Genomic DNA, 20697 nt, shown 5'->3' with positions numbered 1-20697 from the left:
TACACCAATCAGGAGCTGTGTGTTAAAGCAGCTCCTGATTGGTGTAGCCCGACTTTACTACAGGAAGAGGCGGTCGGAGCAGACCACAAGTGATTTTCTTCACCCGCTGGTGCTCCAGCTGCCCTCTCCTGCCTCCCCTGGCGTTAGACAGGCGAAAAACTGCATTCCTGAGGTTCCTGGAACGGAATCCCTGTGAATTTCAGGGGAGTACTGTAGTCTTCCACAGCTTATGTGTAAAGTCCCAGAAGACTGGGGAAGGTTCTCATTAGAACACTGAAATTTCTAACCTTGATGACCTGGCAGGAGTGGATACACTTTGATTTTAGTGGCCTGACAGGAACCAGTCCCTTGTAAACATTGGAACTGACCTGTAAAGAGAACAGGCTTCAGCACTGATATTTGTTTTAACATTTTTGGTTGTGTCTGTGGAGGCTAGACACCTCAGCCCTGCCCACTCTTATCACATTTTGCAGTAGCAGTGGGCTTTGCACGTTCTAATTTTAAAGGCAGCAAATCCATTGACCTTCAGGGCTCTGATCTTACATAGAGCCAAGTACTAGGCTAAAGAGGGATCAGAAGAAGTTTAGTCAGTGTGCACTAGAGAGAAAGGGTTGCAAGCCAAGAATGGAAGTTACACTAGGTCCCTGTGGAGGGCCAACAGCAGTTGTTGTATTAGTTTGTACAGGCTCAGTATGAGCAACAGTAAGCTTTTAAAAATATTAACTATTACAACAGAGCTCTCAGACTCAGGTGAACCAATTGTTCAAATAGTGAAGAAACTCAAGACAACATGGAGCACTTAGGTGACCTAGTAATCGGTAGCAGCCAAGTTGCTTTACAGGACACCAGACAGGAGAGCCACATTCTCTCGGATTTCAAGGCCACCCATAGGCCTATATATCTCGGAAGCGTATCTGCAGCAGGTCAAGAAAGAGGTCCTTCAGCCAAAGGAGTTCTGAAGCTTCTTTAGAGAATTTAGAATACTGCCTGGAAGTGGTTGTGACTGGAAGGGAAGACAGTTTACAGTGAAATACTTATGTAACAACTGAATTCAAGAAAGCATGAGATATATACAGAGGATCTCTGAGAGGTGGGAAGTGGTGAATGATACAGTAACAAAATTCATCACCATCACCGTTCCCATGGATAACTGTGGAAAATCATCTCCAAGTCATCTTTTAAGGAGAGAGGGAAGAATCAGAATGGGCACAACCGCTGATCCTCAAGTCTTGCATTGAAGAATACTGGTGTAGAAGGATTGAGGTTGAGATAGACACTAAAGAATGACATGAGATTGTTTCCCATAGTTATCTGCGGGGACGGGAACAGAGATGAATTTTGTCAACGTGTCGTTCTTGAGTGGGACGGGATTACAAAACTGAGCAGCTGGTTGTAGGTGAGTGGATTGTAAAGACTGTATGATCTTTTTCTAATGTCCTGTTTATATTTATTATTGGAACTAGCATTATAATTGACTATAGTTGAGGTTTTTTTTAATGTTGGGGAAATGTCTACAATTGCATAACTTGGCATTAAAATATCTTTTATTTTCTTATCTTCCATATTTCTAGACAGAATTTGTACTCAATAGGAGGGCAAATTACGATTCTTCTTTTAGTACTGTCAATATGATGCCTTTCAGCAGCTTTCAGTACTTTATAATCAGAAGAAATTCTGGTTCCATATACTTTTATTTTGCTTTGCCAACTTTCAGGTGTATTGTGTCTTTTGTTAGAGGTAGAAACCCAATATTTTTGGCATCCTTTTTGGTATGAATTTAATTTTAATTTTGGTCATTAATAAAAACTAAGAAGGATGGAGAGATTGTTCCCATTTTTACTTGGGCACTAGGAGAATTTAGGGCGTATAAGAAATAATTAACAGGAAATCCAAAGGTTGCATTAAAGTATTCTTAATAGAAAGATGATATTTTATCCCAGGACAAGCAGGCAGCATATTTTTAACGTATGGGTGACGTCACCGACAGAGCCCCGGTACGGACCTTTTTAACTAGAAAGTTCTAGTTGGCCGCACCGCGCATGCGCGAGTGCCTTCCCGCCCGACGGAGGAGTGCGTGGTCCCCAGTTTCTTCGTTTCCGCGGAGCGAAGAAGTCGCATGTTTTTCAACGGCCGTTGAAATCATTAGTTTGCCTTCCCGCTCGCGTATTTTTTCCGAATTTCTTCTTTTTTTTTTCCCTTTGGATTACTTTATTTTTCCTTAAAAAAAAAAAAAAATTAGTCGAGTTTTCTTTATTTTTTCGAGCCGGCCCCGGCGGGGCCTGTTGTCACCATACAGGCCTCCGGCTTTGATTTTGCGGAGGCCGTGTTTCCCTTCATGCCCCCTCAACCGGGTTTTAAGAAGTGCCAGCGGTGTGCACGCCCGATCTCTCTCACAGACCCGCACAATTGGTGCTTCCAGTGCCTGGGTCCAGAGCATCGGGCTGACACCTGCACCTGCTGTGCTACGCTTAAAAAGCGCACTTTGAAAAATAGGCAGATCCAACAAAATATTTTGTTTGGTACCGGATCTGCCATGGAACCTGCCGCGACGTCGACGGCACCCCAAAAGTCGGCACCGATGACGTCGACACCACCGGACCCTTCCTCGGGGTCGTTGGGCCCAGGTAAGCCGGCTAAGAAGTCTTCCACTTCCCTCGAGCGCCCTCCTGCCACGGTTGCGACACCGGCCATTCCGGCGCCGCACCGGCCCCGCAAACGCTCCGCTCCGATCTCGGTGAGTGCCTCATCATCGGCCTCCTCATCGCCGGAGCGTAGAGCGGCACCTATGGTACCGAAGAAGAAAAAAGCGGTACCGGTGCCTCCCCTGGATGACCGCATCGCAGCCATACTCCAAACACAGTTACAGGAGCAGCTGCAACAACAACTCCAACAACTGTTGCCGGCGTTGCTGGCACCGCACCTTCCGGTACAGGACCGGTCCGAGCCTCGCACTGTCCCATCGGTGTCGACCCCCTCGGTACCGACTAATACCTCCATGCCGGTGCTCTTGGCCGAAACACCTACGGTGCATACCCGTGCTACTGCCGACCCTGTCTGGTCCCAGGAACGACATCGGTCTTCCTCACCCGGTACCGCCTCGGTGCGCTCAGGCAAATCTCTCTCAAAGACCCGCCATGCCGAGCCCTCCACGCCGATGTCCAAACGTACGCACCCCGACGTTAGGGACCCAGACTTGTGGGAAGACTCCCCTCACGGTACCGAAGAGGACGCTTCGTCAACCGACGAAGAACCCTCCATGACCGACACTGCCTCCAAACCAGAGCAATCCTCTTTCTCTAAATTCCTTAGGGAAATGTCAGCAGCTCTTTCCATCCCCTTAGAGTCCGACTCTAAGAAGTCTCAGGCTTTCCTCGATGCCCTAGACTTTGAGCAACCTCCCAAGGAATTTCTAAAGTTGCCCGTCCACGACATCTTACGGAAAACTTTCTATAAGAACTGGGAGACTCCCCTCACTGTTCCCGGAGCCCCTCGTAAATTGGATAGCTTGTACCGGGTTATCCCAATCCCAGGGTTTGACAAACCTCAATTGCCCCACGAGTCCCTCCTGGTGGAATCTACGTTGAAAAAGTCTCAGGGTTCCAGTGTATATGCCTCCACCCCTCCTGGCAGAGAGGGAAAAACCATGGATAAATTTGGTAAGCGCCTTTTCCAAAATTCCATGCTAGCCAATAGAGCCAACAACTACACCTTCCACTTCTCCTTCTACATGAAGCATCTGGTGCAACAGCTCTCCTCCTTACAGAAATATCTTCCTGAACGTAAGGTCCCTCTGTTCCAGCAACAAATTTCCAGCCTCCTCCAACTCAGGAAATTTATGGTTCGCTCCATCTATGACTCATTTGAGCTGACCTCTCGCGCCTCTGCCATGGCGGTGGCCATGCGCCGTTTGGCATGGCTGAGAGTCTCTGACCTAGACATTAACCACCAGGACCGCCTGGCTAACGCGCCTTGTCTGGGCGATGAACTCTTCGGAGAGTCCCTGGACTCAACAACCCAGAAACTCTCAGCACATGAGACCAGGTGGAACACTCTGATCAAACCTAAAAAGAAGACTCCACCTGCTCATCCCTACAGACAACAGTCTTCTTACCAGCGTAGGTTCTCGGCCAGACCTCTCAATCCGCCTCAACAACAGTCTCGCCGTCCTCGCCACCAACATCAGATTCAGGCTCGCCCACAGACTCAACCTGCCAAACCTCCTCCTTCATCTAAGCCGTCTCAACCCTTTTGACTCTTTTCTACAGAGCATAGCCATTCTCCCACCATCGCTGCCTCTCCCTTAACCTATCGGAGAACGTCTTCAGCTTTTCCTCAGCCGTTGGGAGGTCATCACTTCGGACCAGTGGGTCCTCAACATCATTCGCCACGGCTACTCTCTCAACTTCCAGACTCTTCCACCAGACCATCCTCCCGTAGAGTCTGCTTCTCACTCCTCCCAAACCCCCCTCCTCCTGAGGGAGGTCCAAGCCCTCCTTCTCCTCAATGCCATCGAAGAGGTACCTCCGGACCAAAGGGGTCAGGGATTCTACTCCCGCTACTTCCTGGTCCCCAAAAAAACAGAAGACCTTCGTCCCATCCTCGATCTCAGGGACCTCAACAAGTGTCTAGTCAAAGAGAAGTTCAGAATGCTCTCCCTAGCCATGCTTTACCCTCTTCTCTCCCACCACGACTGGCTATGCTCCCTAGATCTCAAGGAGGCCTACACTCACATTCCAATCCATCAGACTTCACGTCGCTACCTATGGTTCCAGATACAGCACCATCACTATCAGTACAAAGTGCTACCCTTTGGCCTCGCATCATCGCCCAGAGTGTTCACCAAGTGCCTTATTGTGGTGGCGGCCTTCCTCAGGTCTCACGACCTTCAGGTGTTCCCCTACTTGGACGATTGGCTGGTGAAAGCACCTACGTCTCCGCTTGTACTTCAAACCACTCATCACACCATCTCGTTCCTCCATCTCTTGGGTTTCGAGATCAACTACCCCAAGTCGCATCTGCTTCCCACACAGCGACTTCAGTTCATTGGAGCAGTTCTCGACACCACTCTAATGAGGGCATTTCTCCCCTCCAACCGCCATCGAACTCTGCTCCACCTCTGCCGTCAGGTGCTCCTTCATCACTCCATTCCAGCTCGGCAGATGATGATCCTCCTGGGCCACATGGCCTCGACGGTCCATGTACTTCCTCTGGTGCGACTCCACCTCAGGACACCTCAGTGGACTCTAGCCAACCAATGGTCACAGACCACTGATCCTCTTTCTCATCCCATCTCTGTGACATCATCTCTTCGACAATCTCTTCAATGGTGGTTGAACTCCTCCAATCTTTCCAGGGGTCTACTCTTTCATCTACCCCCTCATTCCATGATCATAACCACAGATGCCTCCCCCTATGCATGGGGCGCTCACCTGGGAGATCTTCGCACCCAGGGACTCTGGACCCCTCAGGAGCGTCAACATCACATCAACTTCCTCGAACTCAGGGCCATGTTCTATGCTCTCAAGGCCTTCCAGCACCTTCTCTACCCTCAGGTTTTTCTCCTGTGCACAGACAACCAAGTCGCCATGTACTACATAAACAAGCAAGGCAGCACCGGATCTCCCCTCCTCTGTCAGGAGGCCATCCACATCTGGACCTGGGCCACGGCCCACAGTCTCTTCCTCAAGGCTGTCTATATCCAGGGCGAACAGAACTCCCTGGCCGACAATCTCAGCCGCATCCTTCAACCTCACGAGTGGACCCTGGATCCTCCCACACTCCACTCCATCTTTGCTCTCTGGGGCACTCCTCAGGTGGACCTCTTTGCAGCTCCTCACAACCATCAGCTGCCCCAGTTCTGTTCCAGACTCTTCTCTCCTCATCGTCTGGCCCCGGATGCATTCCTGCTCGACTGGACGGATCGGTTCCTCTATGCCTTTCCTCCCCTACCTCTGATGTTGCGGACGCTCTTCAAACTCCGCAGGGACAGAGCCACCATGATCCTCATCGCCCCTCGGTGGCCTCGCCAACACTGGTTCTCCCTCCTGCTTCAGCTCAACTCCAGGGAGCCCATTCCTCTTCCTGTGTTTCCTACTCTACTTACACAGCAGCATCAGTCTCTACTACATCCCAATCTGTCCTCGCTCCACCTGACAGCTTGGTTTCTCTCGGGCTGACCTCTCCAGAGAATCTGTCTCAGCCTGTCCGTCGTATTTTGGATGCTTCCAGGAAACCGGCCACCCTCCAATGTTACCATCAGAAGTGGACCCGGTTCTCCTCTTGGTGTCTCCTTCATCATCACAATCCCACCTCACTGGCGGTGGAAACTGTACTGGACTATTTGCTCTCTCTCTCCGACGCTGGCCTCAAGTCGACCTCAATCAGAGTCCACCTCAGTGCCATCACGGCGTTTCATGAGCCTATCCTCGGAAAACCTCTTACGGCTCATCCCCTGGTTTCCCGGTTCATGAGAGGCCTCTTCAATGTCAAACCACCTCTGAAGCCTCCTCCAGTCGTCTGGGACCTGAATGTGGTTCTCTCAGCCCTCATGAAACCTCCATTTGAGCCTCTTGCCACAACTTCACTCAAATTTCTTACTTGGAAGGTGCTTTTCCTCATTGCCATCACCTCTGCCAGGAGGGTTAGTGAGCTGCATGCACTGGTTGCCGACCCACCTTTCACTGTTTTTCACCATGACAAGGTGGTTCTGCGTACCCATCCTAAATTTCTGCCTAAGGTGGTCTCGGACTTCCACCTCAACCAGTCCATTGTATTGCCTGTTTTCTTCCCTAAGCCCCATTCCCATCCTGGGGAACAGGCGTTACACTCGCTGGATTGTAAGCGTGCCCTTGCATACTACCTTGATCGTACCAGGGCTCACCGCTCGTCTCCTCAGCTCTTTCTGACCTTCGATCCTAACCGTCTAGGTCGTCCTGTCTCTAAACGGACGCTTTCCAACTGGCTTGCTGCCTGCATTGCGTTCTGTTATGCTCGGGCCGGTCTTTCACTGGAAGGTGCTGTCACGGCCACAGGGTCAGAGCTATGGCTGCTTCTGTGGCTTTCCTCCGCTCCACACCTATCGAGGAAATCTGCAAGGCTGCCACTTGGTCCTCAATTCACACGTTCACTAGTCACTACTGTCTGGATGCCTTCTCCAGACGGGATGGACTCTTCGGCCAATCTGTGTTACAAAATTTATTTTCCTAATGGCCAACCATCCCTCCTCCCTCTCTGTTAGCTTGGAGGTCACCCATACGTTAAGAATATGCTGCCTGCTTGTCCTGGGATAAAGCACAGTTACTTACCGTAACAGGTGTTATCCAGGGACAGCAGGCAGATATTCTTACGTCCCACCCTCCTCCCCGGGTTGGCTTCTTAGCTGGCTTATCTTAACTGGGGACCACGCACTCCTCCGTCGGGCGGGAAGGCACTCTCGCATGCGCGGTGCGGCCAACTAGAACTTTCTAGTTAAAAAGGTCCGTACCGGGGCTCCGTCGGTGACGTCATCCATACGTTAAGAATATCTGCCTGCTGTCCCTGGATAACACCTGTTACGGTAAGTAACTGTGCTTAATTGCATAGCTAGCATTCCTTCTTTTCCTATGGCCCAAATGTATAAGAGTACATTCTATTTTGAAGTGTGATGGAAGACAGTAAGAATTTTCTGATGGCATTGCTTGCCTCAGGACCTGGGCAGGGTATGTAGGTTATTCATGTGATGAACCTGGGAATTCCTATAATGTAGTTCTCTACATTTAAGCTCTGTGGTCCTGCAAATGCAGATGTGCTCTGTAGAGATTTCCAAAATATTTTTTCTGAGTTTTCATCCAGTATTAGGATACATCATTGTGATATCTTTGTTTAATTTAAACGGATCTGTTAATTTGGTTTTATTGCTGTGGTATGATTAATCCGCAACTTTTTATTGTTGCTATGTAGGAAGTTGGTTTGACCATACAGTACATAGGGCCTGATATTCAGCCTGCAGCAGTAAAACTGCTCACAGCTGCAGGCTGAATTAACTCTCAATAGTCGATGCTGGGGCATGTCAGCCTCCAACATTACATATAGTATGTCTCTTCACTCAGGTTAGATGTACTTTTCCAAATATAAGAATAAAGTACAGTATTTCAGAATGGATATAAATGATATAGCATTTTCATTTTAAATGACAAACAAGAAACAGTAATTAAAATATTTTGTATGGTGAGCAGTGTTCCCTCTAAGCGGGCGGGTGTTGTGAGCAAACTTTTTTCACTGTGAGCTAAAAATATCGGGCGCCAGCAAGTTATGAGCCAAATAAATATGTTGCTTTCTACCACAGAACTTCCTTACGTTTGTATGGAATCTATCCCCTTTCAACTTTAGAGAGTGCCCTCTCGTTCTCCCTGCCTTAGCTACTAAGTCTATTCCCTTCAGTACCTTGAATGTTTCTATCATGTCCCCTCTCAATCTCCTCTGCTCAAGGGAGAAGAGGCCCAGTTTCTCTAATCTTTCGCTGTACGGCAACTCCTCCAGCCCCTTAACCATTTTAGTTGCTCTTCTCTGGATCCTTTCGAGTAGTACCGTGTCCTTCTTAAAGTACCAGTGCTGGACGCAGTACTCCAGGTGAGGGCGTACCATGGCCCGGTACAGCAGCATGATAACCTTCTCTGTCTCTTCAGTCCAGCATCTGCCCCTTCCATTCACTGTCTGTCTTTCCCTGCCATCTCTCCTCCTGCCCCCCCCCACCCCCCAATTTGGTCTAGCATCCATCATCTTCCTTCTGTTCCCCTCATGGTCTGGCATCTCTATCCTTCCCTCCCCCCTGTGGTTTTTAGCATATCTCTCTTCTCATTTCCTCCACTCAGATCTGATCATTCTCTGCTCTCTCTTCCCTTTTCTTCTCTGGTCTTCCTTCTCTATTTTCTGCCTCCATCTAAATTAAATTCTTTCTTACTATTTAGTCCCGTTTCCCTCTTTTCACTGTGTCTACACACAGCTTGTCACCCCTTTCCCTCACCCCTCCATTATCTTACTATTTTCTTCCCCCTTTATTTATCTCCTCCTTCCATCCAGTATGTGTTCTTTCCCCACTTCCATTCAGCATCTGCTCTCCCTTCTCAACTGACATCCATCTGCCTTCTGCTCTCTCTCCCTTCTTCTCACTTCCATCATCTGTCCCCTTCTCTCTCTCTCTCATCTCCTCCATTCCATCATCTGCCCCTTCTCTCTCTCTCTCTCTCTCCCCCCCCCAACTTCCATCATCTGCCCCCCTTCCCCTCACCTTTGTGGGTCACTTTCTTTCCCCTGAGGGTGGCTCATGTCACAGGGGAAGCTTTGGCCGAGCAGAACCGCTTGATTGACAGTGGAACTTACTTGATTGATGTCGATGCTGGGGCCCGTTGCCGTTTGAAGGAAAAAAAAAAAGGTGGAAAAAAGGAACCTGTAAAGGCGAGAGGAAGGGAAACCTCCAGGACAGCTGCTTTTTGCCCTCCTTCAGCGGCCCAAGAGTTCAGACCAGCAGCGGCAGCTCTGTATGCTTTTAACTTCGGCACAGAGCTGCCCCTAATCAATAGTTTAGCGCGGTTTCATGAGGCAGCCTCGGGGCCTTTGATAGCCGGCCCGCTTCGATGATGCGATGTGGGCCGGCCTAGCAAAGGCCCCGAGGCTGCCTTATGAAACCGCGCTAAACTATTGATTAGGGGCAGCTCTGTGCCGAAGTTAAAAGCATACACAGCTGCCGCTGCTGGTCTGGAGGTGCGGAGACAAGGCAGGAGGCAAACGCGGTGGAAGGCAGGAGTCCCGGCGAAGGCAGGAGTCCCGGCACAGCGACTGCAACAGGAAGTTGCAAGTCAGCTGACGCCGGCCTTTCGTTGCGGCGGGGACCGAATCCTTCGCGGACCGGCAAGATTTTGTTTGCGGACCGGCGGTTGAAGAACTGTGCTCTACACTGTGTGCGCTGTGACGAGAAACTTGTGCGCTGCGAGGTAATATTTTGAGCGCCAGCGCACCCCAGCGCAGCTTAGCGGGAACACTGACTGTGAATGGGTAACTGAGGCGCTTACCCATTTGAGCAGTCTTCCTTCTGTTTTCTTTCTTTCTTTGGAATAATTGTGATCTGTTCTTGATTAAAGATATTCTTTCCACTGCTATAACTTTGTTTCCAGTGCAATAGGTGAGCCATTCTAGATAGATGGTTTATTTCCCCATAGCCATGTGCTGCTGCAGAAGGAATTCACTCCGGATTTTTTCACTCTGCCTCTGCCTTGGAGTTCTTCGAGAATCTCGGCGAGAGGGAGAATTAGAAGCCCTTGAGCATGCGCAGATGCATGTTCAAGGCCGGCAGAAGCAGGAAACTCTTCTAGTGGCACCGGCACGTCCTGTGGGCTGCATGCCGGTGCCAGATGGGGGGATAAGTTTAAGTTGTTCGGGCGGGGGTGCCGGTTCACGCAGGGAGGGTGCCAGTTAGCGTGGAGGGGGGTCTTTGCAAGTGGGAGGGGGGGAGCAGCGCCGCTGGCCTCGGGGGGGAGGGGGGAGGAGAAATGTATCAAAGCGAGTTTCTATTATTTCCTATGGGGAAACTTGCTTTGATATATGAGTATTTTGGTTTACGAGCATGCTTCTGGAACGAATTATGCTCGTAAACCAAGGTTCCACTGTAATGCAGTGCTCCAGGATCTTTGATTGTTAGGTATTTAGTATACTATCTTTACTGAAACTCAGCAAAGTGATTTACAGACTAAGGGGGGAAGTTATCAAGCTGAAGAACTGCGAGACTCAGCATCCTGTGGTATTCAGTATGGAAACATGACCCCTAGTGCAAAACTACCACTTGGGGAGGTACCATTTTGGAGATGGCACCAGCAGAGCAGGAATAAATGGGGATCACTCCTGCCCTAGCACCATCGGGACCACCAGGTACAAGTCTAGTAGCCCCCGGATGATGGTGGGGGTATACCATTGGAGAGAATATGATCAGGGAGGGGAGTTGGTGCTGATTCCTTTAAGCTCTGGCCCAGGAGCCTTGGACTGTGGCTTTGAGGCCCGATGCTCTTGGCATGGTAAGATAACACCAGCTTTTGATTGAGATTATTTTATTGTCATAATGTAACTTATGGTTTGCACCCAGTGCTCAACCACAAATCTCTTTCTGGTTTTTGCATCTTATTACTGTGTAAACTTCAATGACCTAAATATCACTGCATTAGGACCAGGAACTTGTGTTGGAGCCCTTTAGACACATTAAGGGGCTAATAACCCGCAGTTTGATATCTTTCCCCCTCAACTGGAAATTATTGAAATTGAACACCATAAACAAGACAGGATAGAAAAAATCTAGATTAGAGTACCCATGGAAATGATAGAAAAGACTAGAGTAGGACTGAGCTGCATGTCCCTGAGCCACTGATCCCACAGCTCAAGCAGGCTCTATTGGTTGACCTTTTCAATATTTCTGAAGAGTCGGGTGTAGTACTTAGAGAATTGGAGAAGGGTGGATGTGGTCCCTCTACACAAAAAGTGGAAGTAAGAAAGAAGTAGGGAACTACAGGCTGGTAAGTCTGACTTCTATGGTAAGTAAATTAATGGAAACACTATTACAAAAGAGAACAATGCAGTTTCTGGAATCCAGTGGATTACAGGACCCGAGGCAATATGGATTCACTTAGAAGCAGGTCTTGTTGGACAAATCTGATCAATTTCTTTGACTGGGTGACCAAAAATTGGATAGCAGGAGAGTGCTTATACATGGGCATCAATACCTCCTTTTTTCCTACGGACCTTGCCTCTCCCTATCCACCCTAGAATCCTTCTAGCTTTTACCACCACATTTTCAACCTGTTCAACCACCTTAAGATCATCATATACAGTACTATCATACCCAAGTTCTGCTCCTCTTCATGCACAATAGTTTAACCCTTTAAACTGTACTGTTCTCTCGATTTTGTAGCACAAATGCATGACCTTGCATTTAAATCTTAGCTGCCAAATTTCAGACCATTCTTAAAGCTTCACCAGGTCCTTTCTCATATTATTCACATCATCAGGGGTGTCTACTCTATTGCAGATTTTGGTATCATCTGCAAAGAGGCAAATTTTACCAGACAGCCTTTCAGCAAAATCGCTTAACAAAAATGTTTAAAAGAACAGGCCCAAGAACCGAACTTTGAAGCACATATCACTGGCAACATCCCTTTCCTCAGAGCAATCTCCAGTGACCACTACTCTCCACCACCTTCCACTCAACTATTACCTGACCCAGTTCGTCACTTTGGGGCCCATACCTAGGGTACTTAGTTTATTTATTAGATGTCTGTGTGTAACTATCAAAGGGTTTGCTAAAATCTAAATACACCACATCTAGTACTCTCCCTCTATCCAATTCTCTGGTCACTCAGTCAAAGAAATTGGTTCAGTTTATCTGACAAGACCTGCCTCTAGTGAATCCATGTTGCCTCGGGTCCTGTAATCCACTGGACTCCAGAAATGTCACTATTCTCTGTTTTAAAAGCATTTCCATTAATTTACTTATCACAAAGTTCAGACTTACTAGCCTGTAGTTCCCTACTTCTTCCTTACTTCCACTTTTGTGGAGAAGCGATCACATCCACTGTTCTCCAGTCCCCTGGTATCACTCCTAAATCTAGAGAAGTATTGAAAAGGTTAGCCAGTGGAGCTGCCAGAACTTTCCTAAATTCCTTCAGTACCCTCAGGTATACACCATCTGGCCCCATCTCTTTGTTCATCTTTACTTTAGCTAGCTATCTCCTTATGAACACAATCCTCTGAAAATCAACCAGGGTCTTCCACACCTTCAGCCCTATTTGCGTTTGTCTTCTGCAGTCCCACCTGCAGTGCTTCAGCTGTGAACATAGAACATAAATATTTGTTAAGCAATTCGGCCTTATCTTTATCTGCTTCTACATATTTCTCCCCTTCACCTTTGAGTCTCACAATGCCACTTTTATACTTCTTCCTATCACTAATATAGTATATCTAAAAAATGTTTTGTCCTCTCGTTTTACCATGTCAGCTATTTTTCTTCCATTTGCATCTTTGCTTTCCTGACTACTTGACCATCCTCTCTTAACTTTTCCAGATATTTTTGCTTGTCTTCCTCTTTCTGCTATCTTTTGTAGTTTATTATGAAAACTAACTTTTTTTTAACTTATCTTCTCTGCTACTACTTTTGAGAACCAAAGCAGCCTTCTTATCCTCTTACTTTTACTTTCCTTACTAAATGGTTTGTTGCCCTTAAAATAGCTCTTTTCAGTTTTGCCCACTGTTTTCCTTCTTCTTTCAGATGTTCCCATCCAGACAATTCTTGATGTAATTCCCCATATAAACAAAGTTTGTTTTTTAAAAGTCTAGAACCTTTCGAATAAGCCCTCTCTTACACCCATCTTAATATTAACCCACGCCATGTGGTAATTACTGGATAATCACTACTATATCTGTTAGGTTCTTCAGTGATAATTTATAGATCCTGGCCTCAGCGTTTCATATGCTTTGATCACAGCAGATTAGGAAGTGCAGGCGCTAGAATAAATTTATCAAACTGACTAGAAGGCTGCATATTTAGCTGCTAAAGACTACTAGGATTGCAGATGAATTAGAGTGAAAGCACTCAGAGCAGAGCCATGGCAATGTTTGTTGCCCATCTCTACTTATTTACTTTAAATAAATATATAGATTTGCAGCACATTCTTCCATTCACATTTTTAAATCTCAATTCTATTTAGACAAGAGATGGTACATTAGAAAAGCAATTCTACAAGATTGTTTCACTTAATATCAAATACCCTAATATTAGATTCCTGTTCGGGTTTCCCTGAGAATGCAAAGGTAATAAAAATATGGTAACCTCAGCTATGGGATTCCACATGTATCCTAGTTTTTGAAAAATTGCTTGACTATAGTTTAGGATTATCTGTACACAGCAGGGAGAAAATAAACACACACACACATTTTCTCAGGGAGTTTGATGCCTCAGTTCTTCATTAGACTGACGTGATAACTCTCGACATAATAACTGTATGGAAAATCCTCTGCATGGCTCAGAAAAACTTAACTTTTTCTAAGCTCTGAGATAGCTAGCCATATCGATGTTTTCAGGTGACATCACCTATTTGTGTCTGATTTATCCTGCTGTCTACAAAGAACCCCTGTTAGAGATAAATAAGGTAACTCTGCTTTATTTGCTAATGATGCTGAGGTGCTAACATCATAATCTCATTTATTCTTATACAGTTGTGCCAGTGCTCTTGAAGGCCCTGATCTATGATGAGAAGCGTGGAGCCTGCAGTGTGGGCTCCAATGTCAGGGATGCAGCATGTTATGTTTGCTGGGCTTTTGCACGTGCTTATGACCCTCTGGAACTCAGGCCATTTGTAAATGAAATTGCAAGGTAAGTATCTATGATTAAAAATAAAGAATTCATTGTATTCAGAACAGAAAATATTGAAAAGTTAATGAAATGACTTGCTGGTACTTTTTTCTGATAAAGAGGATACTTGTTTTGTGTTGGAAGCAAAAATTGATGCCTCTTGAAATGCATGTTTTCCTGTTTGGTTGGGTAAGGTAATTAATTATAAATTGAAACTGAAGAGTTAATTATTTTGGTGAAGATGAGAGTATAAATTCTGATGTTAACTTGTAATATTCTGATACCTGAGAAGATGAATGAAAAACAGTGTTGAGTAATCTGGGAGGATAAGGTTCTGTAGTTTAGTGGTGAGAGGTTTGACAAAATCATAGAACTGGATAGTTTTAGAACCCAGTCCAACGTTGAGAACCACTGCTCTAGAATATGCATACTTTTTTTTTTTTTATGCTGCTGTGTTAGTGGCCTTAACCACATTCTTTAACAGATTTTATAGCTTTATGTGCTGCATTGAAACAAATCTTAGAAACTTTTCTTTTCAGTCTACTGGCCATTACTATCATGGGGTGTTATGTTTTTGTGTCTTCTGGGTAAAACAACCATTCTCTGTTTAGCCATTCCACCCTACTCTTAATCTTATAAACTTATATCATGTACACTAGGGTTGTCCAGAAAAACTTAAAGTTGGAAAAACTGTGTGAATTGGAGTTTTTCCCATGAATTTGATTGTGCTTGATCAGAAAATAAATAGAATTTTTTTTAAAGCCTGTTCTGGGGTTACTCAAAGCCACTTAATTACATAAAGCTCTGGTTTTCTTAAAATTTGCTATTTTTGCTTAATGGAGCAAATTTATTGGTATTATAGCTATAACTTTTATTTTTTCTCACTCAGCAATGATACATTGATAAAAAGACATTTTAAGCAAAAATCTAGCAGTATTTTATTAAATACACCTTCATTATCTGCACTTTCTAATGCAATAGGTGTGTCATTCTGGACAGTAGAGCCATGTAGAAGGAATTCATTCCAGGTTTTCAACTCCATCTCCTTCTACTGAGGGCTCAGTTTCTCTTTCAGGTTTTTTTTTTTTTTTTTTTTTAAACGCGAGCTAGAAGGCGTCTTTCTGCTTTGCTCTGTATTTCTTTATTATTTTTGGTATTTTTCACAGTTGTTTTTTCAGTTATTAGTACACCAGAGCTCCCCAGTTTGGGGGTGAACTCTGCCTGCATGGAGAAGAAGAAGACTTGTGTCTTCAGCCAGCAGGTTAATCCCTTGGGGATCTGTTTGGCCAGCCTGCAGAGATCTTTGTGGAGCTCAGGGTCCATACCCCTAGTACCTTAGCTCATCTACTGAATCACAGGGGCTTGAGTGCAGGTAGTTAGGCATCCACAAGGGGTTCAGCAAGGCTGTGTATCATGTCTTGTGAAAGGATGTTAAAAGTTTGAGCCAAAAGATGGTCATTCCATTTAGGCCAGGCCTCTTCCAGTTTTAGGCTCTTTTTAACTTGGTTTCTAACTTTTTTTTTTTTTTTTTTTACTTCATACTATTTCACAGGGGAAATATTTATCCACTCCAAATTCTCCTGTATGCTGGGTAGCTGCCATTCTGTATCTCAGTTATGCTTTCAAGGTCCTCATAAGTTTCTCAACACTATTTCTGTCTCCGCTTTTGTTGTTGGTGTTTTCACTAAACTGATGTTTTTTCTCAGTTCCCTGTAGAACTGTTTTGGGTTTTCTCTAAATAATTTTGTGCTGTGTGAGGCCTAATTTTGCCATGATGCAACAAAATTTCCCGTGTTTGCTTTCAAATTATTTTCAATTGTTCTTTCAAAGTTTTTAGTGTTGCAATGTAATTTCTGAGCTGATTGTGCCAGATTCAAGGAAATCCATGTGAACAAAACACCACCATACATATCCCAAAAGACTAAAGCCATGATTTTTTTCTGCAGAAGGCTGTGTTTTGAATTGTTTCTTTGCAGATGGACCCTTTGGGTGATACTCCATGGATTGGCACTTTGTTTCTTGCTCATAATGATGAGCTTTGTTTCACTGTAAGAAATTCCTCATCTCCATTCTTGTGTTGGGATAACTATTGCTGACAGATTTCAAGTCTTGAAGCTTTCATTTCTGCAGTCAGCATGCAAGGAACTCATCTTGCACAAACCTTTCAATATCTAAGAATATTAATAAAGTAACTCACATGTTCCTATAAAATGTCAAGTGTGTCAGCTGTTTTCCTTTTAGTGATTCTCTGATTGTCAATTGAGTTTGTCAGCCTTTCTCATCCATTGCAGCCACAAGTTGTCCACTTTGTTTTTGACCACACAAATCGACCTTTACTTCTTCTTTTTTTTTTTTTTTTGCCTCAGTGACACAAAGTATTCACATAAACATAGTTATTACCATAAACAACATGTATGCAATGGTGAATTTCAGTTGGAAGGACTCCTTCAACAGTCAGACATTCTATCAAGGCATGCGAATTGCATCGCACTGAATGCCCACTGCATGCTGCCATTTCACAAGCAATAGCGATCAATTTTTAAACTTCTGAAAGATGGTGGTCTGGAGCTGTTGTGATCACTGGGTGCACTTTTGTGATCCGTCATGGATGTTTTCGGTCCAGGGTCCTATTTGTTGGAACATGATCTTATGGATCTTAGGCAAACAGCTTCGGTTCTATAGTTTAGAAAAAAGCTGAAAACGTGTCTGTTCTTGCGTGCTTTTGCAATCAGTAACAGTGAGTAATGAACCAACAGTCAAGTCTCAGTCAAGTAACAGCAATTAAGTAGCTCTGTTTATGTTGTTTATTGTTGCCAGTATTGTTATATGTTTGTTGGTTGTATTGTAATATGTCCATTGTATTATGTTGTTTTGTTGTCTTATTGAAATATGTGTTGTATGTGAAGATTGTAATTTGTTACTTCTCATTTGGATGTCTTATTGTACTTGGCATAGAATTACAGGATATGCAGAATATAAATTTTAAAAATGAAATGAAATAAATAAATAGCAAAACAGCTTCTTAACACACACTTCATACCAACTGAGGTGAAGGAAGAGATTCCAAAGAACATATGTAGTGTGTCGGTGCTGTTATCTGTTGATGAATTATAAAGATGGAAGCATTACTTTTCATTCAACCTTCTTATTTCAGAATATGCTAAGAAATCGGTCATTAATTCCTCCACCTCTAGGTCTCTCTCTCTTATTTTCCTTCCTCTTCAGTTGACATGTGGCCTTTTCTTTCTATTGCTCCTTCATTTTTCCTTTTAGTCCTGTTCTGAGCCGATGTCTTTGGTGTCAGCCTTTGTCCTGATCTCTTCACTCTCTGCATCAGCTCTTCTAATTTGTGCTCCTGTCTGATTCTCCCGGCCTTTCTTCTGATGGTTCTTTTCAAGCTCGCTCATTCTTTTACTATAACTGTCTTTTTCCTTTTGTTCCCTTCTGAGTTACCAGTTTCTTTTTCAGCATATACATTTCTTACAGTCTTCCCATTTAGGTCACCTCTTTTCCCTCTCCATTCCTTTTTGTACAGAAGCTTTCAGTTGTATTAAGATATTATCACTCACACAAATTATTTTCTTTGATCTGTGAAATTCTGGATCCCATTATATCCCAAAGTCTACTCCTCTTTCTAGACTACAGCAGAAAAAGAAGCATCAGCAGCGTCCCCAGAAATCTCAGACCTCTGCTGCTCCCGAGTCAAATCAGCCTTTTTGACTGTCTAGTTGAGATCATAACTTCAATCAAGATATCTGCCTCTCCCTCGCCCCATCGGAGGTTGTCTACTTCATTACCATCATCGTTGGCAACTGATCACCTCCGATCTCTGGGTTCTCAACATCATTCGAGAAGGATATTCTCTTAATTTCCTCAGCATTCCTCCAGATCATCCTCAGAAAGTTCCTTCCAATCTTCTTCAGTCCTCTCTTCTCCAGGAAGTTGAATCTGTGCTCATTCTCAATGCCATCAAGAAGGTTCCTTTGTACCAGCAGAGCACAGGGTTTTATTCCCGGTATGTCCTCGTACCAAAGAAGACAGGAGGTCTTCGACCGATATTGGTCCTCCGAGCTCGCAACAAATTTCTTGGCAAAGAAAAATTTTGGATGCTGTCTCTGACGTCTCTATATCGCCTTCTGGATCAAAACAATTGATTATGCTCTCTGGATCTTAAGGAGACTTACACTCACATTCCCATTCACCCAGCCTCTCGTAAGTTTATCAGATTTTAGGTGGGAAACCTTTTGGCCTTGTATCATTTCCCAGAGTTTTCACCAAGTGCCTGGTGGTGGTGGCAGCAGCAGCCTTGTGAAATCACAGTTTCCAAGTTTTTCCATAGCTGGATGAGTGGCTCATCAAAGACCTTTTGTCTCAGGGGGTTACTGTACAGACACAACAGACTATACTATTTCTAGAAAATTTGGGATTTAAAATCAATTTTCCCAAATCTCAACTTCAGCCTTCTCAGACTCTTCAATTTATTGGAGCTTTTCTAGATATTGTGAAGCTCAGAGCATTCCTTCCATAACAACAAATTAAGACAGACAAATTAAGCCGCATTCTGCAACCTCACGAATGGATGTTCAATTCACCGACTCTTCATCAAATTTTTTCTCAATGGGGAACTCTCAAATAGACCTTTTTGCGTCTCTCCACAACAACAAGCTGCCCCAGTTCTTTTCCAGACTCTACTTTCCTCATTGCCTGGAGGCAGATGCTTTTCTCCTAGACTGGACAGACAAGTTCCTCTATGTGTTCCCTCCATTTCCACTTATTTGTCAAACTCAAATAAGAATCTTCCACCATGATTCTGATAGCTCCTCGGTGGCCCAGACAACCTTGGTTCTCCCTTCTACTTCAACTCAGCATCAAGGAGCCACTTCTACTAACAATATTTCCATCTCTTCTTACACAGATTCATGGTTCTCTTCTGCATCCCAATCTGCAATCTCTGCATCTTACAACCTGGTACATCCCAGGATAACTTCACACCTTCAGTTTTCTCAATCTGTCAGAGACATTATAGATGCTTCCAGAAAACCAGCCAAGACAATGTTACACTCAAAAGTGGACTAGGTTTTCTGTTATAATTCTGTTTGGTGCGATCTTCATCAGCAGGAGCCTCAATCTAACTCCCTGTCTTAGATTCTGGATTATCTATTTAATTTATCTCAATCTGGCCTCAAATCCACATCCATTAGAGTCCATCTCAGTGCAATTGCTGCTTTTCATCGACCAGTGAATGGAAAACCTCTCTCTGCTCATCCTGTGGTTTCCAGATTTATTAAAGTTTTCAATATTAAACCAGCTCTGAAACCACTTCCAGTAGTTTGGGATCTTAATGTTGTACTTGCTAAACTAATGTAGCATCCATTTGAACCAATATCTCATTTGGAAGGTAATCTTCCTCATTTCTCTCACGTCTGCTCGCAGAGTTAGTGAACTACAAGCTTTGTTAGTGGATTTACCATTTATAGTATTCCATCATGATAGTGGTACTCCGCACCCATCCAAAATTCTTACCCAAAGTTGTTACGGAATTTTATCTCAACCAATCTATTGTTCTCCCAGTGTTCTTTCCCAAGCCTTATTCTCATACTGGGGAAACAGCTCTTCATACTCTGGACTGCAAATGTGCATTAGCCTACTATTTGCAAAGGACTCATTCACACAGATCTTCTCATCAACTTTTTGTCTCTTTTTTTTTATTTTTTTTAAATATTTTATTAAGTTTCAAAATCTTAACAGTGCAATGTATAAAATAATAAGCAGACAATAAAGCATGAAAGCACATACAACTTGCAAGTATCCATACAGAATCATTTTATCCCACCCCCTTCAAATAAATCATCATAAATAATAAATATTTTACCCACCCTGCATGTGCATAGAACTACCAAATTAAAGACCAGAAATATCTATCCTGATGTAATATAAGATGTCAATGGGCTGCAAACCAATTTAAATATATTACTATGCCCAAACAAATCCGCATTTATTTTCTCATTCCTATATGTGGAGCATAAATTTGTCCACCAAAAAGAGAAGTTAAGAGAATCAACATTCTTCCAATTATGGGTTATCATCTGCATTGCTACCCCAGTCATAAGTATGAAAAGACGACATTTATAATAATAATAATAGTAATAATTTTATTCTTATATACCGCCAAAGCCATGATAGTTCGAGGCGGTTTACAACAAGATGAGCTGAACAATCAGAGAAGTGGTTACAATAAAGAGTTATCGAATATAAGTCAATACAACGAAAGGAGCTGGACAAACAGCGAAATGGTCACAATACAAAGTCATTGAATACAAGCTTACAGAGTG

General features: G+C 44.3%; 1 protein-coding gene across 2 annotated transcripts in view; it reads left to right on the top strand.

Moving 5' to 3' along the window:
- TBCD (tubulin folding cofactor D) overlaps nt 1-20697 on the top strand; it is a 487835-nt gene that overhangs the window by 199917 nt on the left and 267221 nt on the right. For both annotated transcript variants that reach the window (XM_033961208.1, XM_033961209.1), the window contains one exon: nt 14230-14386. In XM_033961208.1, the coding sequence (XP_033817099.1) occupies nt 14230-14386 (157 nt within the window). The remainder of the gene's footprint in view (nt 1-14229; nt 14387-20697) is intronic.

The sequence above is a fragment of the Geotrypetes seraphini genome, chromosome 10 (genome assembly GCF_902459505.1).
Source record: "Geotrypetes seraphini chromosome 10, aGeoSer1.1, whole genome shotgun sequence".
NCBI classification, from domain to species: domain Eukaryota; kingdom Metazoa; phylum Chordata; class Amphibia; order Gymnophiona; family Dermophiidae; genus Geotrypetes; species Geotrypetes seraphini.
Note: the sequence above shows the minus strand (reverse complement) of the source record. Positions and strands in the feature narration are given on the sequence as shown.